We start from the raw sequence: 13931 nt of genomic DNA, 5'->3' as shown, positions 1-13931 counted from the left end.
GGAGTCTGCTTCTCCCTCTGCCCACCCCCTCTGCTCATGCTCTCTCTCTCTCTCAAAATAAATAAATAAAAATCTTAAAAATAAATAAAAATAAAGTCAGGTGTTTTTATTCTAAATACAGTTCTGATCAGAATCAGACGTTTAGACCTATAAATCCAAATGAAAGAGCAATGTGCTAGTCTCAACCCACTGTATTTCTGGTAGAAAGAAACTCTGGAAGGGTACTTATTGAACTACCGGCAGGTCAGCATTTTATTAAGACTATCAACATGTTTAACAATGAAACACACTTTATAGCAAATAGGGAATAAGGCAGCTTCTACACGAATCTCTGAAAGGCAATTCAGGAACACAAACTCATGCAATTACCATCTGAATCTAGCACAGAAAAAGATAACATACTCGTATAGTTTATAAATAATTGTCAGTCTGTCCTAACCAACAATCTTTGGTAATAATGTCTCTTGACAAATTTGGACAGGAATTCCCTTTTGATCCAGAGAGCATTCTAGCCCCATTTTAAAAGAAGACATCAGAGGCTACCTGTGATGGTAAGGAGAGAGGAGACTACAAATGAGTCTGAAAACTCACAATTCAAGTTCATTCTGAGTGAGTTCCTTGATTCTGTTCATGCAATGATCAATGGCATTAATGAGTAAAGGGATCCAACTATCTTCTGGCTGTGGGGTCACATGACTTGCTCTGCAAATGGAATGGGGAGAAAGAGAAGTTAAATTTACACTGTCAAGGGAAAATCTACTCTCAACAGGGAGCACAGAGGAAACTAGTAAGACAAGGCAAATTTCTTTGTAGAAACTTAGCTGCTCCACAACTGAAGTAGAAAGAAAACACCACACCCACCTTCTTCCACTTCTTGAAATGGGGCTTTAGGAATTGAGAATGACTGGATGGGTTTATTCTCAAAAAAGCTATTTGATGAGAAGTCCTCATACTCACTTAGTAATTTCAAGTGCCTTCTTTAAGACAGATACAAGTTTCGCAGACTAGAAAAGAAACAAAGAAGTTACTCACCCTGAGCCCCACATAAAAAGGGAAGGAGAGCTAAGATATATTAAAAGACTCAAGTAATGAACTTTAAAAAAAAAAAAAAACAACCTTGAAGGAAACTGCAAAAACAAAAATTCTGATTAGATTAGGGTGGTAGGATTACAGGATTCTTCTCTATTTACAAAATCCTATTAATATTGTTGCTATAACATTCCTATAAGTTTTTTAAATTTTTTAATACTTTTAAATTTAAAAAACTAGAAAAAGACTATAACCTGAATTTACCCCAACTGCGGATAGCTCCAAATATATAGCAGAAACTGTGTTCCTTTTAAAAAAACAAAAAACAAAAAAAAACCTATGTACAGAATTTTAAGCACACGAATAACAAGATAACATGAGGACATACGTATGCCACCAATATATGTTACACATTTTAAAATTTTTATTTGGGGTAACTGGCAAGGCATATTGCTAAAGATGTTTATTTCTTAGGAAGTCAATTTTTAAAAAGTGGATGTGGAAAGAAAAAGTTAACACCAAAAGGATCCTATTCTACTTTAAGGTGTTCACATACTGTGAAGAAACATTTGATGAATTTAATTTCCACCATCTAATTTATCAAATATTTCTAGGATTGATAATTCTGAATGTAAGATATAAGCCATTTGGCAGTTTTACTTCTCTTTCCAATAACTGTGGAGATAATCTGAATCTCTAAAAAGAAGACAAGAGAATTCTCTCTAGCACAGTACCCAGGACTTGAAAAAATACAATAAAACCAGATTTTTATAAAGAGCTTGACCCTCTGTAGTTAAATCACCCAATGTGTTTATATTAGAACAGAGTATGTTTCTGGACATGTATTTTTGCCTACACCAGAATTCAGAAACTTAATGACTTTAGATTAATAGGATCCTAAAGTACTGTGGTAATTCAGACTTTCTTTTCAAAGTAGCATTTTCTAAGGTCTTTGGGTTCTTCTAAGTGATTACCCAAGTGGTTATGGAAGAGAGTACTACCAAGACTCATGGCTTCAGTAAATATTTATCGAGCAGAAATACATGTAAGAATTGTGACATTATTGTTGTACTTGCATCCAAATGTAACAAATAAATATATTCCCTATAGCTTAAAGGAAATACTAGTGGTTAGTGAAATCCTACCAGTTAGGTCAGTAGCTATTCCCTCAAAGCTGGTACTTACATTGATTCGCACAGTCAAGTGGCACATAGGTGGATATATGCTCAGAGCCAAATCATCCACGCTAAGGGCAGAAAGCAAAAATAACCATTAACAAAAAAGGAACAAAGCTCAACTGGGTGGTTTCCAGTACACAGTTAAGGATGTGACCAGGGAGAACCTAACTGTCCCATAAATGCCTCTCAATTCCTTAAATTGGGTAACCAGAATCAATTCAACTGATACTTACTAAACACATACATACCCCATTTCACTAGGAAGCTGGGGGGGGCGGGGAACTCCCTTGGTCCATACGATAGGACATGATTCAGTTAAAAATGGGAGGATCTGGGGGCACCTGGGTGGCTCAGTGGATTAGGAGTCTGACTCTTGGTTTTGGCTCAGGTCACGATTTCTGAGTCCAAGTCTGGAGATCGAGCCCCACCCCTCTGGGCTCCGTGCTCAGTGGGGAGTCTGTTTCCCTTCTCCTTCTCCCTTTGCCCCACCCCCGTGCTCCCCTGCTCACTGCTCTCTCTAAAATATTTTTTAAAAATGGGAGGATCCAGGGGCGCCTGGGTGGCTCAGTCGTTGAGCATCTGCCTTCGGCTCAGGTCATGATCCCAGGGTCCTGGGATCGAGCCCCGCGTCGGGCTCCCTGCTCAGCGGAGAGCCTGCTTCTCCCTCTGCCTGCCACTCTGCCTATCTGTGCTATCTCTCTGTCAAATAAATAAATAAAAATGTTAAAAAAAAAAAAATGGGAGGATCTGAAACCATTAATTTAATAACTGATGCAAGTGGAGTTTATCCATGGAACGCCACTCAAGTGGGCACTATTTTAACCAAGTGATGAAATTTAGTACCACCAATAACGGGACAAACTAACATTACGTGCCTCCCCCATATGATGCAATGAGAAGCACAAAACACTCAAGTATGTGATATCCTTGCCAAAAAAATATTTAACTTGAATATAATCTATAATCATGAAAAAGACAATCACATGAATTCAGACTTTTTGGATATTCTGTAAGACAACTGACCTAGATTCTTTAAAAAGTCAATGTCAAAAAATACTAAAAAGGACAGGGACTATTAGAGTTGCAAGAAACTACAACCAAACCAGACTGCAAAGATGACAACCAAATGTAATGTGACACTGTGACAGAACCCTGGGTTAAAAAAAAAAAAAAAAAAGGCTATACAATACATTTGAGAGACAAATGGGAAAATCTGAATATTAATTATTATTCTATTCAATGTTAAATTTCTTGGATGTAATAATAAGAATGTCTGTTCTTAGGAGATAAGTGCTGAAGTATTTAGGGGTGAAATGTCATTGATGTCTGCAACTTACTCTCAAATGGTTCAGGAGGAAAATGGCACATCTATCCATAGAGAAATGAACCAATATTGAAAACCATGTGTGAACAACAGGTGAATCTAGATGAAAGATATGTGGGTGTTTACTACAATATTTTTTCAACTTTCCTATAGGTTGAATATTTTCAAAATAAAAAACTGGAGGAAAAGCCTGGGGTGACAGCACAAGCTAAAATATGCTGCTGCTCACATGTTTCAAGTGGGGATGCCGCTTACCTAGGGCTAATCTCATCAGAAATATCCACAATGTCGTCCAGCTGGGCCACCTGATCTTTCTTCCCATTCTCTGCCACTGAGATCCGGATTTTCTTCAGGCAGGCTTTGGATGCTCTCACGAGTGCAAGGCATGGGATTATGAGCTCTTGATCTTCCTCTGACCAATATAAGTCCCGATTGTTTGGACACCCCAACCCATCATCCTCTTCATCACCATGGTTGTCAGGATTGTCCTCAGTGTCATTTAAGAGGCCACAGTATGGGTCACATTCTTCCACGGCCTAAGACATGCCAAAAAAAAAAAGAGCCTGTTATACTTTCAGCATCATGTCTGAGTTATCCCAAAACATCAGCCAGGTATTTAAGCAATGGCCACAGACTTGATTCACTTCATAAACCCCATTCTCACTCTCCTAGCCCAGCAATGGACAGAGGGGAATGGCACTAAAGCACACAATGGCATAGGGTAGGAGATGGGAGTCGAAATTCAGGAGTGAGGATGGGACTTAATTGAGTCAATGCTTAGGCCACCTCCTTTCTTTTTTTGAAGATTTTATTTATTTATTTGACAGAGAAAGACATAGCGAGAGAGGGAACACAAGCAGGGGGAGTGGGAGAGGGAGGAGCAGGGAGCCCGATGTGGGGCTCAATCCCAGGACTCTGGGATCATGACCTGAGCCGAAGGCAGACGCTTAACGACTGAGCCACCCAGGCGCCCAGGCCATCTCCTTTCTTTATATTCTCATCTACCCTCACCTGCTCCATCTCCTCATGTGCATCCTTCACAAAATCCACACTCTTCGTCAGCATTGAAAGAGCCGCAGCTTTGTTATCTATGAGGGAAAATCAGAAAGCACTAGAATAAAAGAAGAAACCTGTCAAGTCTGCAAATGACAACCAATTGTGTTCCCATTTGAGGAGAGTAACCAGGATAGTCAACAAGAGCAGTGGTTTAATGTAAAATTTTTCTAATACCCATCGTCTAGGTACCCAGATAGGAGTTAAAAAGCTTTTCATCGTTAACCACAAAAAGAAATAAAATGGACACACGAGGCGTGCGTGGGTGGTTCAGTTGGTTAAGCATCTCCCTTGGGCTCAGGTCATGATCCCAGCGTCCTAGGATCGAGCCCCATGTTGAGCTCCCTGCCCAGCTGGAAGTCTGTTCCTCTCTCTCCCTTTGCCGCCCCACCACGTGCTCTCCCTCTTTCTTACTCTCTCTCAAATAAATAAATAAAATCTTAGAAAAAAAAAAATGGTCACACGATATTTCTCATCAACGTCCTCTTGGACGAACACTGCTTTTGACCCAGCTGGCACCACCTCAGAAGTGCTTCAGTGTGTCCTGGGCAGGACCAGTAGAACAAACCACATTTGTTCAACAAGATAGGGCCCCAGAAAAAGGGCTAAAAAAAGTATGAGAACTAAGAACACTGAGAAAAAATATTAATACTTATCTTTTTATGTTGGTGGTAAACTATATGTATTCTACTAAACTATAAGTTAAAATACATCCATGCTACAAAACTAGAAACTAGATAGGAGAGAACTGTCTGCTTTGGCCAGCAGAGTCAGTGGCCTGTTTCCCACTCTCACCCACCTCTTGGTATCCGAGGCACCTGCTGGCATGCAGTCCAGACACTGTTATAGGAAATAAGGTCACCGTTCTCTGGGCTGGAGAAAGGAATCAATAAGGGTATATCAATAACCAAGGTTCTTCTCTCCTAAAAAGCTCCTTCCTGTTAGTCATCATTCTCAGCTGTTAGTAACTTTGCTGGGAAAATGAGTTTTTTTGGGGGGGGGGGCGCCTGGGTGGCTCAGTTGGTTAAGGGTCTGCCTTCGGCTCAGGTCATGATCTCAGGGTCCTGGGATCGAGCCCCGCCATCAGGCTCCCTGCTCTGCAGGAAGCCTGCTTCTCCCTCTGCCCCTCACCCTGCTGTGTTCCCTCTCTCACTGTCTCTCTCTGTCAATTAAATAAATGAATAAAATCTTTAAAAAAAAAAAAAAAAAAGAAAAGAAAATGATTTTTTTTTCCCTCCCTGAAGCAAGAAACCCCATTAACTGATAACCCCAACTGTGGCATTACTACCTCTGAGCTGGAGTAATGAAAAGCACATCCACAAGTTGAGCCATTCCATCTACGATGTCCAGAGTAGCATTCCGTACCAGCTTTCTCAGGGTGATTCCTGAAGAAACCCAAAGACTAAGTAGCCTGGTCTTCTTTCCAGAAGTCACCATCTGCTTTCTTGAGCATTTAAACCCTTCAGAACTTGAGGTAATGCACACCCACATGCTTTAATTGCAGTGCCAACACAAAACTCAGGTCTTATGTATTTCCCCATGTCATTTTCTTGCTCCTCCCACCATTCCTGAGTACTGTTCTCCAAGAGAGATCAGGAACAAAATCTTTCCAGGACAGCATGTATCCATTCATTAAGGTCAATGGTCCCTTGACAACGGTGGATGAAACACTTGAAGTTTAAACCATCTGTGACTAACCCTGAAGATCCATGAGACATGTATTCATTTATAATTTTGTCACAATTATAATCAAAGCATTAATCTACGGGCAGAGCTGGAGCTCACTTAACCGTAAGGGAGCTCAGAAACAGGGTGTGATGTAATATGGGTGGAGGAGACTGGGGAGGCCCCTATAGATCCAGCATCTGTAGTGGTTAGAATGGGTTAGAGAGGGAGGAGCCAGTGAGAATTAAAAGCCTTAGAGTCAGGCAAAGCAGGGAAGATGGTGGCACAGCATCCATACCTTAGCATAAAGGCTTATTTATGGATGCTCTAAGATTATCCGTGAGAGGGTTTTATGAGAGAAAGTTACATTACATGCTCAAATTGAGGACAAGGGAAAAGTCTCAAGACATAAGCTGTTATATTAGCAAAGATCTACCCTATAAACCAAACATTTCTGTGTACACAGTGGCTTACCCTGATCCTTGGGAAGTGAATAGTATACTGCAATGACTGCCGTGATGGCAGCACGCACTTGTTCACAGAACCTCTGGGTTTCCTATGAGGTGATGGATCAATTTCAGAATGAAAAAAAAAATGGATTAGATTCATCAGCCCATCTACTGTAAAAGAGAGCAGATGTCTGTACAGCATGATCTACAAACATTTTCTGTAGTCCCATTATGACTTAGGCCTTGTGCTGTTCCCGCCACATAGCACAGAGGAGTTAGCTGGACACCAGAGAATGAGGGGACAACTCAATAAAACATTAAGAAACAGCAGGAAAAACTTATTCCTAATACTCTACGTCCTGAGATACTCATGATCCGCTGTGAGGTATTCATCATATCTTAGACCAGGAGCTGGCAACTATGGCCCACTGCCAGTTTTTATAAATAAAGTGTTACTGGCACACAGCCACACTCTTGTTTACGTATTACCTCCAGCTGTGTTCACACTACAAGGACGAAGTTAACTAGTTCACCTGCAAAGCCTAAAATATTTACTATTTGACTTTTTAGAGAAAAGTTTGCCAACCCTTAGACCATTAGCCAGGTGTCTGATCTCTCTCTCTAACAGAATCACAATATATCTAAAGGTAATTAGCATAGACTCTACATTGCTCAATGTTGACTATTTTCCTTCTAAGCAGTCACTGACTTTCTCCTATCTTCCTTGTCCTCACTTTTCCGCTAAATTCTAAGCCAGTGCTACATAAAATGTGGTCCACAGATTGGTGCCAGTCTCTGAACAGTTACCAGTCTGGGATGGTGGATAAGCACAGTGACTGAGAGTAAGTGTTTAAAAGTTTTTATGGCAATGTGACATTGCTTCAACATCCAAACACATAAAAAAAAAATTAATTAAAAAAAAGCCATTCTTCAGTAAACTAACGTGCTAAGATCCTAAGAAACAATCGTCATTCAAATACATATAATTCAAATAAAACTAAAACTTTTCACCTATGAATGAAACCACTGTCCTGAGCATGTACAGAAAAATAATACTATGCTACCTCCTCATGGTATCCCATTAGCTTTGAATTCTAGCAACAAGTCCTGAGTATATCTGAAAGAAAGGAGGCAACAGATAAGAAAAATAAGGTAATATTACTCCCTTTAAAATAAATATTGACTTTCTTGCACAAAGCTTTTAAAATGCTCTCAAACAATTCATTTCTTATTTTCTCATCATAGATCTCTGGGGTCAATAGGGGGAGAGTTTATCATTATAGGTGCAGCAAAAGAATATTTTTTCATTTCAAAACATCTGGATATATAGATTGAAAAAGAATGAAACTACTGATTATGAAAACCAAATAAGGCAATGAATACGCCATTTTAAAATAACCTTACTTCTGAATTAAGTATACCTAGTTCTAGAAAAACGGCATAAAGCATACCTGGTCATAGCCAACATGTTTACTTTCATCAGTTTTACAGTAACAGGTTATTTAAAAATGCATACATTTGGGGTGCCTGGGTGGCTCAGTCAGTTAAGCGTCTGTCTTTGGCTTGGGTCATAATCTTGCGGTCCTGAGACTGAGCCCAGAGTTGGGCTCCCTGCTCAGCGGGGAGTTTGCTTCTCCCTTTGCCCCTCCTCATCACTCGTGTTCTCTAATAAATAAATAAAATCTTTTTAAAAATAAAAATGCAGGGGCGCCTGGGTAGCTCAGTCAGTTAAACATCTGCCTTCAGCTCAGGTCGTGACCCAGGGTCCTGGGATCAAGCCCGCATCGGGCTTCTTGCTCAGCGGGAGCCTGCTTCTCCCTCTACCTGTCACTCCCCCTGCTTGTGCTCGCACTCTCTCTCAAATAATAAAATCTTTTAAAAAAATAAAATAAAAAATAAAAATGCATAAATTCCTTTTCCAGCAATTCCACTTCTGGGAATTTTTTTTTTTTTCTGATACACATACAAACAAAGATTGTCCTAGGCAATTTACCACAGCACTGTTTATAATAGTTACAAGTTGGAAAGAGCTTAAATGTCCACATGAAGTATTGGTTAAATAAATTATGGTTATATCCACTCTACTGAATACCATGTAGCATTACAAAGAACTGAGCAACTTTTTATGTGCTAAGAATCAATGTGCAATCCATGTTGTCGATTTTTTTTAAAGGAAGGTCCAGAAAAGTGTTTATGGTATCCTATCATTTGTGTAAAAAAGCAGGCATATACACATAAGTGTGTATATGCATCGAATATATATGGAATAACACAAAAGTAACTGGGGAGGGGAAATATAAACTTTTTAGCACATTTAACGTTAACATCTTCTGAATTTTATACTGTATACATATGTTACTGATTAAACATAAAGTAATTCGATACAAAAGGGTATTATGTAGTATAACAGAAAAGGTGTAGTTTAGACATCATAGACCCTAATTCAATCCCAGCTCCACTGCTTATTTACCTTAACCTGAGTTTCTAAGGCTGCTTACTCATCTGTCAGATGGGAATCACGTATGTGAAAACACCTAGCAAACAGCGAGTGTTTAAAAAATATATATCAGAAAGGAAATAACCAGGATGAACCGCAGATTGAACGGATACCTATTTAGAACCTGCCTACGCCGTGCCAGGTACCGCACTTGGCAATTTGGCCTTCACCGCAATCCTCTGAGAACGGCAATCCTATCTGACAGGTGTGGAAAATAAATGCCCTGGCTTGAGTGTAAAAGGTGGAAAGAAAGTGACTGGATTCCTAATGAACGATGCAGCACAAGATTTCCAGGAAAGTACAGCCCACCTGTGGAGAGGGCAGTGGCACTCGAGAGAAGACTTCAGTCAGAGTCGTGGCTTCCCTTGACACGTTCACAGCTGCCGCGTCTGAGGGAAGAGCCAATACGTTAGTGCCAAAAGGATGAGCCTGCAGCTGCTGCATGGGCTTTGAAGATGCCAGCCTTACCGGCTGAGACGTCTCAAAAACACCTCCCAAAATCAATGTTTCATATCCCAAACTCCGAAGCACAAAGGATGGGTAAGGTGAAGTATCCCCACTGAGAGGATGCGGCGGGGGTAAAAGCGGGAGGGAAAGGGGTGGGTACACTGGAAGGATGAGAAATGCTAAGTCCCCAACAGGAGAGGCACTCACTGAGTCTCCTCCAAAACGTCTCAGGATTAAACTCCTTGGTGGTCTCTCGGGCTTCTCCGACTAGTGGGTTTAGCATGTCGGTCGGGCGGTGGCAAAAGGAAGAGCACAGGTAAGCGGAGCCACCCCCAGCCCCCACCTCCTCCGCTCGTGCCCCCGCCCCCGCCCGCGCCACAGCCGGCCTCTTCCCGAACCAAGCCCGCCCCTGCCGTCGCCCGTCTCAAGGGCGTCAGCTTACCCCGCACTCCAGGCAGGAGTAACCGCAGCTCCACTGCCAAGTGCCGGATCTGCTCCAAAGGCGGAGCTAGGGTGGGCACTGCGGCTGTAGGTGCAGCTGCGCTGGCCATCTCAGTAGATCGCCTGGAACCTCCAGACAAAAGCGGCCACGGAAGCTGCCAGGGCCGCACTGCCGTAGGCGCTTAACTTCCGGGAGTCACAGACCAGGGTTCGTTTCCGGCAACAACCCGCCCGGCCCCGCCCCAGAGCCCCCGCCACACCCCTTCCGATCTCCCGAGGCCGGGCCACGCCTTTCTTCCGCTCCGGTTGTCCGGCCCCGCCCCCTCCCGCTCCCAAAACCCTGGTCACAGACGCAACGCCCAGTCGGAGTTCTTAATCATCACTCTTTTATTTGATTAGCTGAAAGCACCCACACCTAAAGAAGCCGAGAGCCCATAACCCCGAGAGAAAAGAAGACTTGGAGCTAATATCTCGAGGGTAGTCAGGGGAGGCCCCAAGTTCGTACTGCTTCCCTGCCTCTGAAGTGGCACTCTTGCCGGCTACTGAGTTCCACATACTGTGCTAGGTACTTTACGTGAGGTAACCATAAAAAATACACTGGGCTTCTGATACTCCCATACACACATCCAGACCCTGCCCTGTGCATCTCCTGATTAGAACTTTCTCTTCACAAAAGTAAATCAATCCCCTGCCTTCTTGGAGAAGGAAGGAATCGTGGCATTATTTAGAGATTTTTCTGCAGTCCATTCTGCAGGAATCAGAAGTGGGTAATCCCCCCAACTCCTAGGTGTCCCGAGTGCAGCAGCTCCCTGAAGCTCGCCCATCAGCACTGGCCTTCTACCTGCTGCTGGGGCAGAGGCCTGGGCTCCAGGGGCAGATGGTGAGGCAAGGCCTTCAGGAGCTCAAGTGGCTTTTTAACTGTGCTATGAAGGTTCCAAGCTCGGTAGAGTTCAGAGTCCACACACAACGAATGATAACAGGTGTCAACAGTGTCAACCAGGTCCGCAAAGGGGAGAAGAAAAAAGCCAGAGTGCCGTATGTCATATGAAGAAAGTAACAGGAATAAATCTGCCAGATGTACAGCAGTAACATAAGTAGGTGAACAGGTATAATTTTCAAGTATTTTCCTTGACGGAGATGAGACCGGAAGTTGTGACCACAGCACCGCTGCAGCAAGCTCCAACACAGGTAAGCCATCAACGGTATGTTAAAAAATGCCAGCTGGAAAGAGAAGCAGAACAGAACCATTAGCTTATTAGCAAGACCTTAGAGGGTCGGGTCTCATGAACGCATTATTGGTGGCTCCTAAGAATATGTTGCTCTCTCTCGGGGGTTAACTCTCTGATTCTTTATGCTTCAATCACACTTGCTTATAACACTCAAAATAAGTGACTTATAGTTGTGTATTTACCTGTATCCTTTTGTTCATCTTAAAAGTAGGTATCATTTATGTTGAAGCCCTCAGTAATGTTTAAGGTGGAAATGAATTGAATACATACACACTTCTTTTTGGCACAGTGAGGGGGGACTTAGGTATCAATATTTTTTTCTTATCTCTGTATTTTCTATTAATTTTTTTTATTTTAAGTAAACTCTACACCACACATGGGCTCGAACTCAGAACCCCAAGATCAAGAGTCACATGCTCCACCAACTAAGCCAGCCAGGCACCCCCGTTATCTCTGTATTTTTAATTGAAGTAGCATCAGGAGTACTGGAATACAAATCAGAAGATTTAAGTTATAGGGACGCCTGGGTGGCTCAGTCGGTTAAGCGGCTGCCTTCGGCTCAGGTCATGATCCCAGGGTCCTTGGATTAAGTCCCACCTGGGGCTCCTTGCTCAGCAGGGAACCTGCTTCTCCCTCTCCCTCTGCTGCAGTTCCCCCTGCTTGTTCTCTCTCCCTCTCTCTCTCTGACAAATAAATAAAATATTTTTTAAAAATTTTATTTATTTATTTGACATAGAGAGACAGCAAGAGAGGGAACACAAGCAGGGGCAGTGGGAGAGGGAGAAGCAGGCTTCCCGCTGAGCAGGGAGCCTGATGCAAGGCTTGATCCCAGGACCCTGGGATCATGACCTGAGCCGAAGGCAGATGCTTAATGACTGAGCCATCCAGGCTCCGCTATAAATAAAATCTGTTTAAAAAAATTTTTTAAAAAGATTTAAGTTATAATCTAAGTTTAGCTGCTGTATGATTCATTAATTCATTCACCAAATAATTATTGTGTGCCCATTACATGGCAGGCACTGTGCTAGGCTCTAAGCTAAGGACACGGTGGCAACTCAGAGAGGATGCATCATAGAGCTTACATTTTAACAGAGAGAAGAGAGACCAAAAAAATAAACACAAAAGATCACTATAGATTGTGATAAATTCAATGAAGGAAATAACTGGGTCACAAGGGGGTAACTGAGAGATGGGTTCTCTGAGGCCTGAAGAACAGGAATGATTGAGTGGAAGGAAGTACATTCCAGGCAGAAGAAACAAATAAAAAAAACCCTGCGGTTCCCAGGAGAGGCCTTGGCCCATTTAAGGCCAATAAGCCTGGAACATGATGAGCCAGGTGGAAACTGAGGCAGTCAATGAAGGAGATAACTGGGTCACATGAGAGTAAGTAACTGACAGATGGGTTCTGAGGCCTGAAGAACAGGAGTGACTCAGTGGAAGGAAGTACATTCCAGGGAGAGGAAACAAGTAAAAATCCCTGAGGTGGGAGAGGCTTTGGCCTATTTAAGGCCCATTAGCCTAGAACATGATGAGCCAGGTGGAAACTGAGGCAATCAGCAGGACCCAGATCATGTCACTGCTCTGCTTAAAGGGTTTTAAGCTGAAGAGTGAGCTGATTAAGGTTTTAAAAGGACAACAGTGGATGCTCTATGGTAAACTGAGAGTAGGGAGGCAAGAGTAGCAGTGGGAAGACCAATCTGGGGTTTCTGCAGTAGCCCAGACAAGAAATAATTATGAGTTAGACTAGCGTGGTGGTAACAGAGATGAAGAGAAGTGGTGGATTCAAGATATGCATTGGAGGGAGATCAAACAAGGTATTACTTGCTAATGAATTAGATACAGGGTATTAGAGGGAAAGGGAAAAATTAAAGATACATCCTAGAAAAACTTACTGAAATTGGAAAGAACTGGGGGAGGAACAGGTTTGAGGTAGAAACTAAAGGTCCTATTAGACACATAATATTGAGATGCCTGTTAGATATCTAAGGGAAGATATGAAATGGCAGATGGGTATATAGGCACTTGAAGTGCAAAGAAGTCGAGGGCAGAGATTAACATATTTGGGAGCCATGGGCCTATATGATACATAAAATCCACTAGTGGTGTATTACTTATTAAAATATGAATATATTCCCCACCTTTAGTAAGGCTCAGGTTTTATTTGGTATCAGAGTGCTCCTGAGAGACAGCCTTCATCTACATAATGGAAAACTGAACCAGACTCAGGACCTACTCACATGTAAAATGCTGCTATACAGAGAATGTTCTGTCTGTGGTCAATGTTTCCTAGGCAGAAGCCTTCCCTGTTTTGCTGATCACCTTTTACTGTCCTGTTATGAGGTTGTGAACTCATTCTGAACAACATTTTTGGATCTCTTCCCAAACATGAGATCATCACCTGAGATTTTAGTACCTTAGCCCCATTAGGTGAATAAAATACATAAATAGGTAAATACTTTTCAAACCTATATACAGAGATTTGCTATTAGTCAGTTTTTTGTGTGTTTCTTTTTTTTTTTTTTTTTAGATTTATTTGAGAGAGTGGGGGAGAGAGAACGAGCAGGGGCAGAGGGAGAGGGAAAAGCAAACTCCCCAGTGAGCAGGGAGCCTGATGTGGGG

At 42.2% G+C, this 13931-nt stretch overlaps 2 protein-coding genes across 10 annotated transcripts in view; both read right to left on the bottom strand.

Moving 5' to 3' along the window:
- Positions 1 to 47: 47 nt before the first annotated feature.
- CCNDBP1 (cyclin D1 binding protein 1) lies at positions 48 to 10290 on the bottom strand. Its single transcript, XM_032417797.1, has 11 exons — positions 10085 to 10290; positions 9850 to 9909; positions 9505 to 9584; positions 6724 to 6805; positions 5873 to 5969; positions 5384 to 5457; positions 4543 to 4619; positions 3787 to 4067; positions 2215 to 2275; positions 958 to 1004; positions 48 to 702 (listed from the first exon to the last, which is right to left on the bottom strand). Exons 1-11 carry the CDS (start codon positions 10191 to 10193, stop codon positions 588 to 590), a joined length of 1083 nt encoding a protein of 360 aa, XP_032273688.1. The 5' UTR covers positions 10194 to 10290; the 3' UTR covers positions 48 to 587.
- A 162-nt stretch (positions 10291 to 10452) lies between these two features.
- TMEM62 (transmembrane protein 62) overlaps positions 10453 to 13931 on the bottom strand; it is a 47255-nt gene continuing 43776 nt past the window's right edge. For all 9 annotated transcript variants that reach the window (XM_032417978.1, XM_032417981.1, XM_032417980.1 and 6 more), the window contains one exon: positions 10453 to 11304. In XM_032417978.1, coding sequence (XP_032273869.1) covers positions 10978 to 11304 — 327 coding nt within the window. In that variant the 3' untranslated portion in view covers positions 10453 to 10977. The remainder of the gene's footprint in view (positions 11305 to 13931) is intronic.

This window comes from Phoca vitulina, unplaced genomic scaffold (assembly GCF_004348235.1).
Source record: "Phoca vitulina isolate PV1807 unplaced genomic scaffold, GSC_HSeal_1.0 scaffold20, whole genome shotgun sequence".
In the NCBI taxonomy this organism is placed as follows: domain Eukaryota; kingdom Metazoa; phylum Chordata; class Mammalia; order Carnivora; family Phocidae; genus Phoca; species Phoca vitulina.
Note: the sequence above shows the minus strand (reverse complement) of the source record. Positions and strands in the feature narration are given on the sequence as shown.

Coding starts and splice junctions, on each gene's coding strand:
- CCNDBP1 (XM_032417797.1), bottom strand. CDS start 10,193: ATGGCCAGCGCAGCTGCACCTACAGCCGCAGTGCCCACCCTAGCTCCG. Junction 1,005..2,214: donor ACTTGACTGTGCGAATCAAT/GTAAGTACCAGC, acceptor TTTCTTTTCTAG/TCTGCGAAACTTGTATCTGT. Junction 703..957: donor AAGGCACTTGAAATTACTAA/GTGAGTATGAGG, acceptor TTCCATTTGCAG/AGCAAGTCATGTGACCCCAC.